Source organism: Prunus avium, chromosome 3 (genome assembly GCF_965620075.1).
Source record: "Prunus avium chromosome 3, drPruAviu1.hap1.1, whole genome shotgun sequence".
NCBI classification, from domain to species: Eukaryota; Viridiplantae; Streptophyta; class Magnoliopsida; order Rosales; family Rosaceae; genus Prunus; species Prunus avium.
In genome coordinates this window covers 435,862-449,118 of record NC_142286.1, presented here as the reverse complement: position 1 = coordinate 449,118, position 13,257 = coordinate 435,862, and the positions used below count along the sequence as shown (strand labels likewise).

General features: G+C 46.0%; 1 protein-coding gene across 1 annotated transcript; it reads right to left on the bottom strand.

The window, feature by feature from the left end:
* Window positions 1-63: 63 nt before the first annotated feature.
* GOLS1 (galactinol synthase 1) lies at window positions 64-2,190 on the bottom strand. The gene is made up of 3 exons (XM_021956934.2): window positions 1,621-2,190; window positions 687-1,145; window positions 64-610 (listed from the first exon to the last, which is right to left on the bottom strand). Exons 1-3 carry the CDS (start codon window positions 1,948-1,950, stop codon window positions 362-364), a joined length of 1,038 nt encoding a protein of 345 aa, XP_021812626.1. The 5' UTR covers window positions 1,951-2,190; the 3' UTR covers window positions 64-361.
* Window positions 2,191-13,257: the final 11,067 nt, after the last annotated feature.

The following is a 13,257-nucleotide window of genomic DNA, read 5'->3' as shown; positions in this document are numbered from 1 at the left end:
ATGAAAAAAATATGGAAATAGACAGGCAGTGGACAAGAAAGCCAGGAAAAGCTGGGCAAGTGATAAACTGAAAGTAGAAATCCAGACTCGCTTCATAAACATTACATTATTATATACGTGGTACAAGAGTACACACAGCAACCCGTAGCTATCCCCTAGCAGGTCCAACCAGAAACAAAAGAAGATGAAACAACGCAAAAACATCTAAACCTGCTTGCTTGCTTACTTTCTAAACCTGCTTTTCCCCGACACCAAGCATTTGATTCCATCCAGTTCATCAACAGCCAGGGAAAAAGAAGGATAACAAAGGAATCTAAATCTTTTCACTTTCTCACTCCACGCCTACCCTTCTTCCACATACTTAAGCGGCTGATGGGGCAGTCACGTATTGCACCACACCAGCTTCCGACAGAGCCTCAATGAAGGGCTGCATGTTCATCCCTTCACCTTCAGCACCGCCCACAACCGCTGTTCTTGCTCCTGGTGCCGACGGCTTCTTGTAATCCAACGACGTGTCGTTGTATATGTCCCACCATTTCTTCACCAACATCTTTATGTCCTCCCTCTCCATGTTCTCCTCCTTCCCTGTATACCTCCACGGCTTTGATCCCTGCAATGCAACAATTAATATTCAATCATTTTCGGAAATCAAACCCCTTAATTGATATTTGAATTAAAAGACTTACTGCTGCACAATAATGCACCACTTTCACTTTGTCAAGCTCCACATTCTCCGGGTGTCGCCACAACATAGCGAGGACCAAATTGTAAGCCAAAGGAATTGGCTTGTAGATTTTCCTAAAGAACATGTTCAGATAGTCCTGCTCCGCAAATGGGGTGGGAGGAGTCACTTTGAGAGTGTTCAAGAGGTCATGGTAGGTTTCGAGGTCGGGCTCGAACACAAACATGCCAGCGTTGAAGTAAAGTGAGGGTGGTGGACCCAGCTCCGATGTGGGCCACTGCACCTTCTCCGGGCACTGCTGGCAGTACCCGATCCTGTACTGCTGCGTGTGACTCCATGTTTTCTCGCAAAAGCAATCCATCACTGCGTAGAAGTGGCCGTCTGGCAGATCAAACAGGTGGTCTATGTTGTCGTACACCTGAATGTCCCCGTCCAAGTATATCATCTTGCTATACTCCACAAACTGCAAATTTAATCCAAAAAAACCATTAGTATATACTTATCAACATAATCTTACAAAGCGATATACAAATGATAGTCTAATTTAGGCATTTGAACTCGGGTGCAAAGGACAGTCTAAATTAGGCAGGCATTTGAACTTGGGTGCAAGAGGCAGCTCACTGCCTAACTAACATAACTCACTTCTACAATTACAAGACATGCTTAATTTAGAATAATTCTACATAAAGATCAACCGATCTAGGTGGATTATGTTATATTTTAAATTTAACTCTACCAAATTGTGGGTTTGATCTAATCAACCAACCAAATATGATGTACACAAAAGAAATGAAAGAATCAACCTAATTTTTTTCATAAACAAGTTTTTTTGTCGCCTACCTGCCACGTGTAAGAACTAGAGCAGAGCAAATTATACGTGTAACTAAAAGTGCACATAATTATATGGCATGGCCACGTAAGCAAGCTAAAGAACGTACCTCCCAAATTCGGAGCTTGGAATAGTTGATGACGTAATAGGCCATGGCGAACTGAGTCTGGTTCTCGGGCGGGTAAACGGGTTCGATCTCTCGTACTATGCAACCCTGTGACTCCAGAATACGACGGTGCTCTTGCGGGACGTCAGGCAAGACTGCAACGACCAATGGGTACGCCGTTTTGACCTTCCTCAATCCCTTGGCCAATCCGACGACGCCTTTCACGTAGTCGCCGTTGCCGGCCAAAAAGGTTACGTATGCCCGGATCGGCAGGGTGGCGGGTATGGTGAAACCCGACTTAGCTAAGTTGGTGGGGACGAGTTCAGGAGCCATTGTGTGGTAGAGACGTGTCCAAGGGAAGGGAGAAGGGAACGAGGTTGATAGAGGAAGAGGGCCTTGACCCTTGCAAAGCTAGAGAGAGAGAGAGAGAGAGAGAGAGAGAGCTAGCTTGAGATGGCGAGAGAGAGGCAGAGATCAATGGCTTTGAAACTGCTCTGGAGGGATGATGATGTTGTTGGGTTTTGGTGTTGGGGTGGAAGGGGGTTTATATAAGCCTTGGAATGAAATTAAATTTGCCCGAAATTTTGGGTTAATGCAGTACATCTTCTGGGATGGCCTTGTGCTGTTTCCCGTACACGTGTCTTTGTGAATTCATCCCACGGTAAGAGGCTGCTCCGGGAAAGTTCTGGAAAGGACCTCAACTTAAAACCGTGACATTTTTATTTAAAAAAAACTGTGGCATAGAAGACGCTGGAAGGTCTATTTTCATATTTGCTACAGTTTCGTTTTGAGTTGGAAATTGAAATCCGATGTGGTTGGGTGTAGAGCCCACGTGTAGGGTGGTATTTTATTTACAAGCAAAAAAGGTTAATTAGGTTTTTATGAAGAATAATCTAAATCATCGCAAACACTATGCTCCGCTTTTTTATTCAACTGTTGAAACCATGACATTCGAATTTATTTTTAAGAAAATTCTCATCTCACTTACTTTTATGTATTTACTAAAACAAATAAATACAATTGAATACGAAGTTGGAATGGAGAAAGGATCCCAAATTTGCATATTTATGCTCTCTCCAAAAGTGTCGAGATTTACCACAACCTTTAAAAACCGACAACTCTAAATTATCAAAATTAGGTGAGTCGGTGGTGTGCCATGATAGTTTAAATAAAGGTAGTTGAAAGCAGGTACCACAGTGGTGGCCTCCCCCCTTTCCCCTGCTTGACACCTAGGTTCGATACCCAAGGGGTTTCTTTCCTCCCAATGTAACCAAAAAAGAAAGAAAGGCATAACTATGAAATTAAAAAGATGGTAGAGAATAACATTATGTTATTGTACTCATGGTCTTAAATATCGATAATATCCCCGATATTATCCCGATAATATCTGATTTTTGGGGGTCCGATATTTTAACAACTAACCATATAGTTATCGTCAATATATCGATATTATCCCGATATTATCCCGATAATATCGGAAAGATATTTTCAACACTTTTATGAATGATTTGGTCAATATATCGAGATATTATCGATAATATCCCGATATGAAACTCAAAAAATGTAGAGAACTGAAGTAGCTCATTGAACTGATTTGGGTACTCTACGGAAAGCATGTCTCCTAGAGTAATACAAAAGTAGCTCATTGAGCTAATAAACAAAGCATGTCTAGCCGACAGAATGCTCACATGCTTTTACAAAATGGATAAAATATAAAACTTAGCTTTGGATTCCTGGCTTGGTTTACAAAATGGATAAAATATAAAACTCACCAACGTTTTTTCAACTTACATTACTTACCCTACCATTCAACCACTCACCTGCTTTTACTTACCCTACCATGGCAGTAGGCGGGCAGGACCAGGAATTGGTGCTATAGGGAAGAACTATACTCGTAGAGAAAGAGGCGAGGGGACATTGTCAAGTCAAGAAGATGACTCGTTATCTATAACTTCGGACTCTGTTGGAGTAGGAAGTAGTAACTATGGTTATACTCATAACCAACCATTTCCCTACCCTTCATATCCCATTCCTGTTGGGATGGAATCAAGTGACACATGGAAAGAATCCGAGACTCAATCTTCAAATGATTTTGATTATGGACAACGTCAACCAATCTCGGATCCATATGGGTGGCATGTTAACAATTACATGGAAAACTATTTTGGGGATTTATCATTTGATGACTACTCTTCAAAATATACTTACTCTACACATAGAGATGATGACGATAGTGAAAATTTTGAACCTCATAGGAACTCTATGTGGTACTAAGTCACTCATGTATCTTACCATGCAATGTATAAAGTGTAAAATATTGTAGTAATTCATTATATATAAATGATTATGGTGTGTTTAATCTTCTTTCATTAATTACTACATATTTCTACACTTACGGTGTTTGCCAGCTCGCTATATAATCAACTTAAATCAATTAAATCCATCATGCAATGCATTTCCTTCCAATTTTTTGTGATAAACTAATAGATAATTGACTAAATAAACATCCTACAAAGTTTCAATAAAAATTTCCAAGTTTTTCTTACAATTTCCGTGGTTTTTATTCAATTTTTTCCGATACCGATAATATCCCGATATTTCCTGCGATATTTTCGTGTTTTTTGACTTCCGATACCTCCGATATTTAAGACCATGATTGTACTACAACCGAATTCAAAGTTGAAACATAGAAAGATACAAAATGTTCACATTTAAACTCCCTCTAAAAATGTTGAGAGCACTTTTTAGTGAATTAGTGACCTCCTACGATATATATATATATTTTCTTTGAAACATAAAGAAAAATGTGAAACTCAAAAGATGATAAAGAATAAGATTCTAGTATCCTTAACCAAAAGAATGAAGGGATAAAGTGAGATTGGAAATGAAAATACAACCTGTACAAAATTGTTGAATGGTTGTAAACTTTTATCAGTTTTCATGTACAAAATTGTTGAAATTGCCATAACATCCCCAAAGTTTAAATCGACATGATTCTTTCTTTGTCCTAAATAGGTAGAATATGAATTTTGACTTGGAGTCAACAACCAATCAAACATCGACTCTCTTTTCTTTTCATTTTTTGGTGAACTTTGGGGGACTCTCTTTTCTTTTGTTGCTGGTCATTTGCTGTTGACACCATAACTGACCAAGCAACTAGAAGACTAAAAGGAACTCTAAGCAAAGCAAGAGGAGTCCCACATCGGAAAACAACAAGAAGTGAAGGCTCCCTCTCACCTATAAAAGCATACCACTCTCCACTTAAGAGAGGATGAAAAACTGAGCTGGGGGCTCCCTCTTCAGGACTCTCCTGTTAGTCCAGCCTTCGGGTCCTGGGTCTCCAGACCCGGGGACTTGACCCCTGGGCTCCAGACTCCTAGCTTTGTACTTTAGGCCCTAGGCCTTCTTCCATTTATCTTTGGGTCTAACCCCCTTGTACAAATGTAAACAATATCATAATGAGAACATCTTCTCTGTGGACGTAGCCCATTCATTAAGGGTGAACCACATATATCTTGTCTTTTGTATATTTATAAATTGGCCAAAGCCCTCACATACCTGCTGAAGGTCCAAGCCTTCACCCATCATCCATCACACCTCATCACTAAGTTGGACTCAATAATGGCCCAACCATTTTGAGCATCAACAGTTTGGCGCCGTCTGTGGGAATTGACACAAAAGGCTTCTGTCGTTCTCCCCTCTCCAGTGCTCTTCGGCACCCATACAATCAACATCACCTAGGCTGCCGTTAGGCAATGCCTTACTGGAGCCACCTTGAATGCCAGGTCAACAAATTGCAGAAGATGATATTTTAAGAAAAAGCCAATCAGTGTGGCTATACTTTGCATGGCTTGCAGGGCCAACCCAACATCTCAGTTCAAAGTACCGACCGACACTTCTTTGAAGAGTAAAAATATGGGGACTTGAGCTTGTCCCACAAGCTCCATCATTCGGCGTGCGCTGCCTTCGGCACCCCACCATACCCTTGCCATGGTCACGACACCCTTGCTTGGCTGACCCAGGTTCCTTACAACAGTACAAGAGACCCCAGCCTTAGCTCCGAAGGTCTATCAGTCGGAGCTTGCCGAACGAACTTGAGTCTTCTCCTTGCAAAAACCCTTGCAGCCATCTATCTATCTTTCAAAAGCTCTTGCCAAAGACACCCCAGCTCTGGCAAAAGCAGTTGAAACCTCACGGCACCAATTGAAGCCAAGAGAAATCGCGAACGCCTTGAAGGACCAGCTAAAAACTTTGCCCACACTTCAGAAGGATCGAAAGGCTCCAATCACTTCCTTGCCGTCAGTCAAGGACCCAGACCCTAGACGGTCCTAGATTGGATGAACCCCCCTCCACGAACAAATGATGAACGACACCACGGACCCAGCTCCAACTCGATGCAAAAACTAGGCACTTAGACCCACTCTTCGCCGAAGACAGATCAGCCCCTCACCAAAATACCTTCGAATATCTCTTGCCGGTCGGCACCTCCTCCGAGCTGAACTACGGACCCAGCTCCGAATATATTTTGGAGCCTAGCTTCCCTGCCGAACGGCAGGGAGCATGCAGAAGGTGAAGGAGTGACTTATCAATTTTTGGCTGACCCAGCCCCTCAAGCTAAAAGGTGACGACATGTCTTAAGCTAATAGGGGACTTGCACCTCCTCTCCCCAAACCCTGGCCCTTATCTCCAATCTTTGGACTCCCTTACCGAAGGTATAAAAACCCTAGCTATAAAAGCACAAGGGCCCAGCTACAAAAAGGCCCCAGCTACGTTTCAAAAACGGAAGGACCCAGCCTCTAAAAATCCGAATCTACCCTCAAAACCCTAGCCACCACCTGGGTCAAGGAGGCTTGCCGAAGCCCAGCTTTGGAACCCGGCCCCAAGGCCATTGCTCAAGCCCAACATCGCATAAAACTCCATTGCTGAAGTTTCAAACACACCTTCGCGCCACCTTGGCCTTTCTACTAAACGAACACTCGGACCCCCATGGACCTAGCTCGTAAAGTGCCCCCCAAGACACCCTTTCCAAATCTGGAAGCCCCCAGCCCCCGCTGAAGCCCAGCTCCACATAGCACAAACCCCAGGCCTTTGCCAAAGCCCAGCTCATGAGGCCCACCTACCAAGAACTTGGAAACTCGCGGGATCAAGCCCCTCATTCTTCCTGCCGAAGGACAAGCCCTTGCCGAAGCTCTGAAGGCCCAGCTCCAAGGACATGCCACAAGCTCAAATATCCACAAGGTACCCAAATTTCTTAAAATAATAATAAAATTTGCACATATGCATTCCTTCTCTTCGGCACCCTCGTGCCCAGGCACATTGCCTTGCCCCATGCAAGCTTTGTGTCACCTTTGGCATCTCATTTGCCTTCGGCACCCCCGTGCCTAGCTATACCTTCGGCACCCCCGTGCCTAGCTTCACCTTTGGCACCCCCGTGCCTAAGCCCACCTTTGGCACCCCCGTGCCTAAGCTCACCTTCGGCATCTTCTTGCCAAAGCCCACTTTCGGCACCCCCAGTGCCCAAGCTCACCTTTGGCACCCTAGTGCCTAAGCTCACCTTTGGCACCCCCGTGCCTAAGCTCACCTTCGGCACCCCCGTGCCTAAGCCCACCTTCGGCACCCCCGTGCCTAAGCCCACCTTTGGCACCCCCGTGCCTAAGCTCATATTTGGTACCCCAGTGCCTAAGCTCCCCTTCGGCACCCCGTGCCTAAGCTCACCTTCGGCACCCCGTGCCTAAGCCCACCTTCGGCACCCTAGTGCCCAAGCTCACCTTCGGTACCCCCGTACCTGAGCTCACCTTCGGCGCCCCCGTGCCTAAGCCTACCTTTGGCACCTCCATGCCTTGCCACATGCAAGCTTGGCACCTTCGGCACCCCATGCCCTCTGGCATTATTGCGACAAGCAAGTCTTATGCCTTCGGCATCCTCATGCCCAGCTACTTCCTCTTGCGACATGCAAGCTTGGCACCTTCGGCACCCCATGCCCTCCGGCATTATTGCGACAAGCAAGTCTTATGCCTTCGGCACCCTCGTGCCTAGCCACTTCCTCTTGCGACATGCAAGCTTGGCACCTTCGGCACCCCATGCCCTCCGGCATTTTATATTGCGACACGCAAGTCTTATGCCTTCGGCATCCTCATGCCTAGCCCCTTCCTCTTGCGACATGCAAGCTTGGCACCTTCGGCACCCCGTGCCCTTCGGCATTTTATATTGCGACAAGCAAGTCTTATGCCTTCGGCACCCCCGTGCCTAGCTACTTCCTCTTGCGACATGCAAGCTTGGCACCTTCGGCACCCCATGCCCTCTGGCATTATTGCGACATGCAAGTCTTATGCCTTCGGCATCCTCATGCCCAGCCACTTCCTCTTGCGACATGCAAGCTTGGCACCTTCGGCACCCCATGCCCTCTGGCATTATTGCGACATGCAAGTCTTATGCCTTCGGCATCCTCATGCCCAGCCACTTCCTCTTGCGACATGCAAGCTTAGCACCTTCGGCACCCCATGCCCTCCGGCATTATTGCGACAAGCAAGTCTTATGCCTTCGGCACCCTCGTGCCTAGCCACTTCCTCTTGCGACATGCAAGCTTGGCACCTTCGGCACCCCATGCCCTCCGACATTTTATATTGCGACAAGCAAGTCTCATGCCTTCGGCACCCTCGTGCCTAGCCACTTCCTCTTGCGACATGCAAGCTTGGCACCTTCGGTACCCCATGCCCTCCGGCATTTTATATTGCGACACGCAAGTCTTATGCCTTCGGCATCCTCATGCCTAGCCACTTCCTCTTACGACATGCAAGCTTGGCACCTTCGGCACCCCATGCCCTCTGGCATTATTGCGACATGCAAGTCTTATGCCTTCGGCATCCTCATGCCCAGCCACTTCCTCTTGCGACATGCAAGCTTGGCACCTTCGGCACCCCATGCCCTCTGGCATTATTGCGACATGCAAGTCTTATGCCTTCGGCATCCTCATGCCCAGCTACTTCCTCTTGCGACATGCAAGCTTAGCACCTTCGGCACCCCATGCCCTCCGGCATTATTGCGACAAGCAAGTCTTATGCCTTCGGCACCCTCGTGCCTAGCCACTTCCTCTTGCGACATGCAAGCTTGGCACCTTCGGCACCCCATGCCCTCCGGCATTTTATATTGCGACAAGCAAGTCTCATGCCTTCGGCACCCTCGTGCCTAGCCACTTCCTCTTGCGACATGCAAGCTTGGCACCTTCGGCACCCTATGCCCTTCGGCATTTTATATTGCGACATGCAAGTCTTGTGCCTTCGGCATCCTCGTGCCTAGCTCTTCCCCTTGCCACATGCAAGCTTGTTTCGCCTTCGGCACCCCCGTGCCTAGGCCCACCTTTGGCACCTCCATGCTTTGCAACATCCAAGCTTTGGCATCCCTTTGCCTAAGCTCACCTTCGGCACCCCTTTGCCTAAGCCCACCTTTGGCACCCCTGTGCCTAAGCTCACCCTCGGCGCCCCCATGCCTAAGCTCACCTTCGGCACCCCTTTGCCTAAGCCCACCTTTGGCACCCCTGTGCCTAAGCTCACCCTCGGCGCCCCCTTGCCTAAGCTCACCTTCGGCACCCCCATGCCTAAGCTCACCTTCGGCACCCCCGTGCCTAGGCACATTGCCTTGCCACATGCAAGCTTTGTGTCACCTTTGGCATCTCATTTGCCTTCGGCACCCTCGTGCCTAGCTTCACCTTCGGCACCCCTTTGCCTAAGCCCACCTTTGGCACCCCCGTGCCTAAGCCCACCTTTGGCACCCCCGTGCCTAAGCCCACCTTTGGCACCCCCGTGCCTAAGCCCACCTTTGGCACCCCCGTGCCTAAGCTCACCTTCGGCGCCCCCATGCCTAAGCTCACCTTCGGCACCCCCGTGCCTAGGCACAATGCCTTGTGACATGCGAGCTTGTGCGTTTGGCAAACCACTCTGCCTTCGGCACCCTTGTGCCTTTAGCATCCCCTTTGCCTTCGGCACCCCCGTGCCTAAACCCATCTCTTGCAACATGCCTTCAGCACCCCCCATGCCTAAGCCCACATTCGGCACCCCGAGCCTAGGAACATTACCTTGCAACATGCAAAGCTTTGTATCGCCTTCGCCATCCCAACTCCAAAATTATGTCAGTATCCAAGGGACCTAGCCCCCTTCCGAAGGCTCAGCTCCAAAACAAACTCCTAAGGCCAAGCTGAGTACTTAGGCCTAGCCCTTGCCTAGCCCTATCTTGAGCAAAACAGGCTCAATAAAAGCCATAGATGGCCCTTACTGATCGGCACCTTGGTCCCCCGCCTAGCCCAACACTCAGGCCTAGCCAAATATGCAGCTTAGCTCCTTGCGAAGCCTAGCCTCCTTCCAAATTCCAAAACTCCCAGCCTCTGGACACTCATGCCAGCCCAAACTATAACTAGACTCCTTGCCAAAACCATTGCGGCCCAGCCCTTGCTAAATGCCCAGGCTAAACCCACATGACCCGGCTCTTCCTAAAGTGCCCGGCTCTCCTGTTGAAACATTAAGAGGCCAGCTCTTGATGTTGGGCCCAATTCCATGCTGAAGCCTCAAAAGCCAAGCCCGTGTGGGACTCTATTTTTCTCTCCACGCTCCCTACCGTTCGGCAAGGAAGCTAAACCCTCAAGCTTTGCTCCTTTACCGAAGCAAATGGCTGACCCAGCCACCAAAAAAAAAAAACAAAAAACAAAAAAAAAAAAAAAAACAAAATTTGCACCTGCCGAACGGTAGGCAACATGCAGAAGGAATTTGGGAAGTGAAATTGCCCACTTGGCTAGCTATTTGGCTGACCTAGCCACCAAAAAAAAAAAAAAAAAAAATTTTGCACCTGCCGAACGGTAGGCAACATGCAGAAGGAATTTGGGGGAGTTGCCAATTTTTGGCTGACCTAGCTCAAAAAAAAAAAAAAAAAAAAAAAAAAAAAACTGAAACCTGCCGAACGGCAGGCAGCATGTAGAAGGAATTTGGGACTACCCAATTGGCTGACCTAGCCCAAAAAAAAAAAAAAAAAAAAAAAAAAAAAAAACTTCTCTCCCTCCAAACCACTTAGGTTCTTGTTGCAACTTCTCTCCCTCCAAAGTCCTTCTTACCCGGGGACTTGGGGGACTGGGGATAGTGCACTATACAACTTTGAAGACAAACTACGGTGTTGCTCGGCCAGTGCACTTAAAATTACAAATCCCCAAGCAAGAAGTATCTTCTTACTCGCGAACTTGGGGGACTACTGTTGACACCATAACTGACCAAGCAACTAGAAGACTAAAAGGAACTCTAAGCAAAGCAAGAGGAGTCCCACATCGGAAAACAACAAGAAGTGAAGGCTCCCTCTCACCTATAAAAGCATACCACTCTCCACTTAAGAGAGGATGAAAAACTGAGCTGGGGGCTCCCTCTTCAGGACTCTCCTGTTAGTCCAGCCTTCGGGTCCTGGGTCTCCAGACCCGGGGACTTGACCCCTGGGCTCCAGACTCCTAGCTTTGTACTTTAGGCCCTAGGCCTTCTTCCATTTATCTTTGGGTCTAACCCCCTTGTACAAATGTAAACAATATCATAATGAGAACATCTTCTCTGTGGACGTAGCCCATTCATTAAGGGTGAACCACATATATCTTGTCTTTTGTATATTTATAAATTGGCCAAAGCCCTCACATACCTGCTGAAGGTCCAAGCCTTCACCCATCATCCATCACACCTCATCACTAAGTTGGACTCAATAATGGCCCAACCATTTTGAGCATCAACATTTGCTACAACTTACTACCAGACGAAGACTGAAATGACAACCCAAATTATATTTGTTAGTGGAAAAAGAGAGACAAGGAAATGTGGGGCATTCTAAAAGCTTCCATATCTACGATACCATTGCATTGCAATTTGCAATTTGCAATTTGCATGCATCAAATTCGTGGACCCTTTCCTTGACGACGCTGAGACTGTGCCACTTGTCAAAATGGGCCCCAACGTTGAGTTCTCCTTCACCATCTTGAACTTTCCTGTGCTTTGACTAGCAGCATCCATTTCTAGCAAAATCTACTAATTACAATTTACAAACAAAACACTCACCCACCATTTTCATAATCTCATAATTACTATTAGACTATCATTTAATTATTATGACTGGAGATGTAAAAAAGACAACTCGCCGACAATCCCGTGTGTAGACTGTAGTCTGTAGTGGTGGTGGGGGTGGGGCATGATGAGTTGACGAGAGAGGTAAAATGGAACTGCCAATCACGACCTGCCCAATTTGGGCCACAGTTATCTTTTTCAAACTCAGAAGGGCCCAGGTCAGGCCTCTTGTTGTTTGGGCTTCAGCCAGCTTCTCAACCCAAAGAAAGGTTCTTGGGCCGGACTTTCTGCCCATTTTTCCATAAAACCTGTGCTGCTAATTGTTGGTCTCGGGTTCATTTGGGTTGGGTTAAAATTGAATTATTAAAACTTGTTTGTTGATTGGAATTTTAAAGCTCAAGGGATTATTTTTTAGCTTGAAAACAATATATAATAAAATCTTAGAAAAGTGCTGCCATATAATTGAAATCGACTAATTCAAATTGTCTATTTCAATAAAACGAACCGATCCAATTCAATTCGATTCGATTGTAGTTTAGGATCCAATCCAATTTGTATTGGTCGACCAGTTTTAGTAATGGAGAAAAACAATATTGAACTATGAAATAATTATCATAAAATCCAACTAGATTGGATTCGGTTGGATCTTATAAGTAAATTCCTCGTTTGTTTGTACCGTATCTGACCCTCCACTCGTACAACGACACGTGGATCTTATAAACTCGCCCAAGTACCCAAGGCCTCGGACAATCGGCATCGGCCACCGATGGCATTGTCTCAAAGCTGCGAACAGCCATTACAAGCCCAACTCGTCTACAATCGGTATCCCTTACCGATTGTAGAGAATCAACCTCGAAGTACCCGCCCAAAATATCTAATAGATTATTATAAATAAACCCAATCCTAGACATGTATTTATAAAAAAACCCACGCACTATTTAAACATAGAAACACACCCAAAAGCAACCCCAAAATCAACAATTGTATATTTTTTGGGTGTGTTTATAAATGGGTCTTGTGTGTGTGTAATGATGGGTTTTGGGTGTGTTTATAAAGTGTTTTGGGTATTGGGTTTTTTTATAATTTCAACCCCCATTTTGGGTGTTTTAGTGAAACTCCCAATATCTAAAGACTCGTGTCGACCTCATAAGGCCCTCCCACGAGTCCCACATCGAAAATGAGCACTAAGAGCATACAAAATGCCCTCTATAGACCTCACGAGTCCCTAAACCCTTACTTGAGCATCGGAGGGTCTTAGGCTGGTTCCACACCGGTTCCATAGACCTCACGAGCTTCGCTTATATTCTATTGAGGATCAGCATCTGAAGACAGGGAGAATCTCCATTTACCACTCAATCGATCTCCTAGATCGTCCACATCTCTTGTAAGTTGCACTCATCTCTATCTGTTCAGATTTAGCGCCAACATCGTTCAATCTAATACTGTTGATTTTAGAACGAGAAATTCAATCCGATACACCAAATTATAAATAAATAAATAAATAAATGTGAAATGTGTAATGTATTGTTGAAGTATTAAAACGTTTTGGTTAGAGAGGATGTGC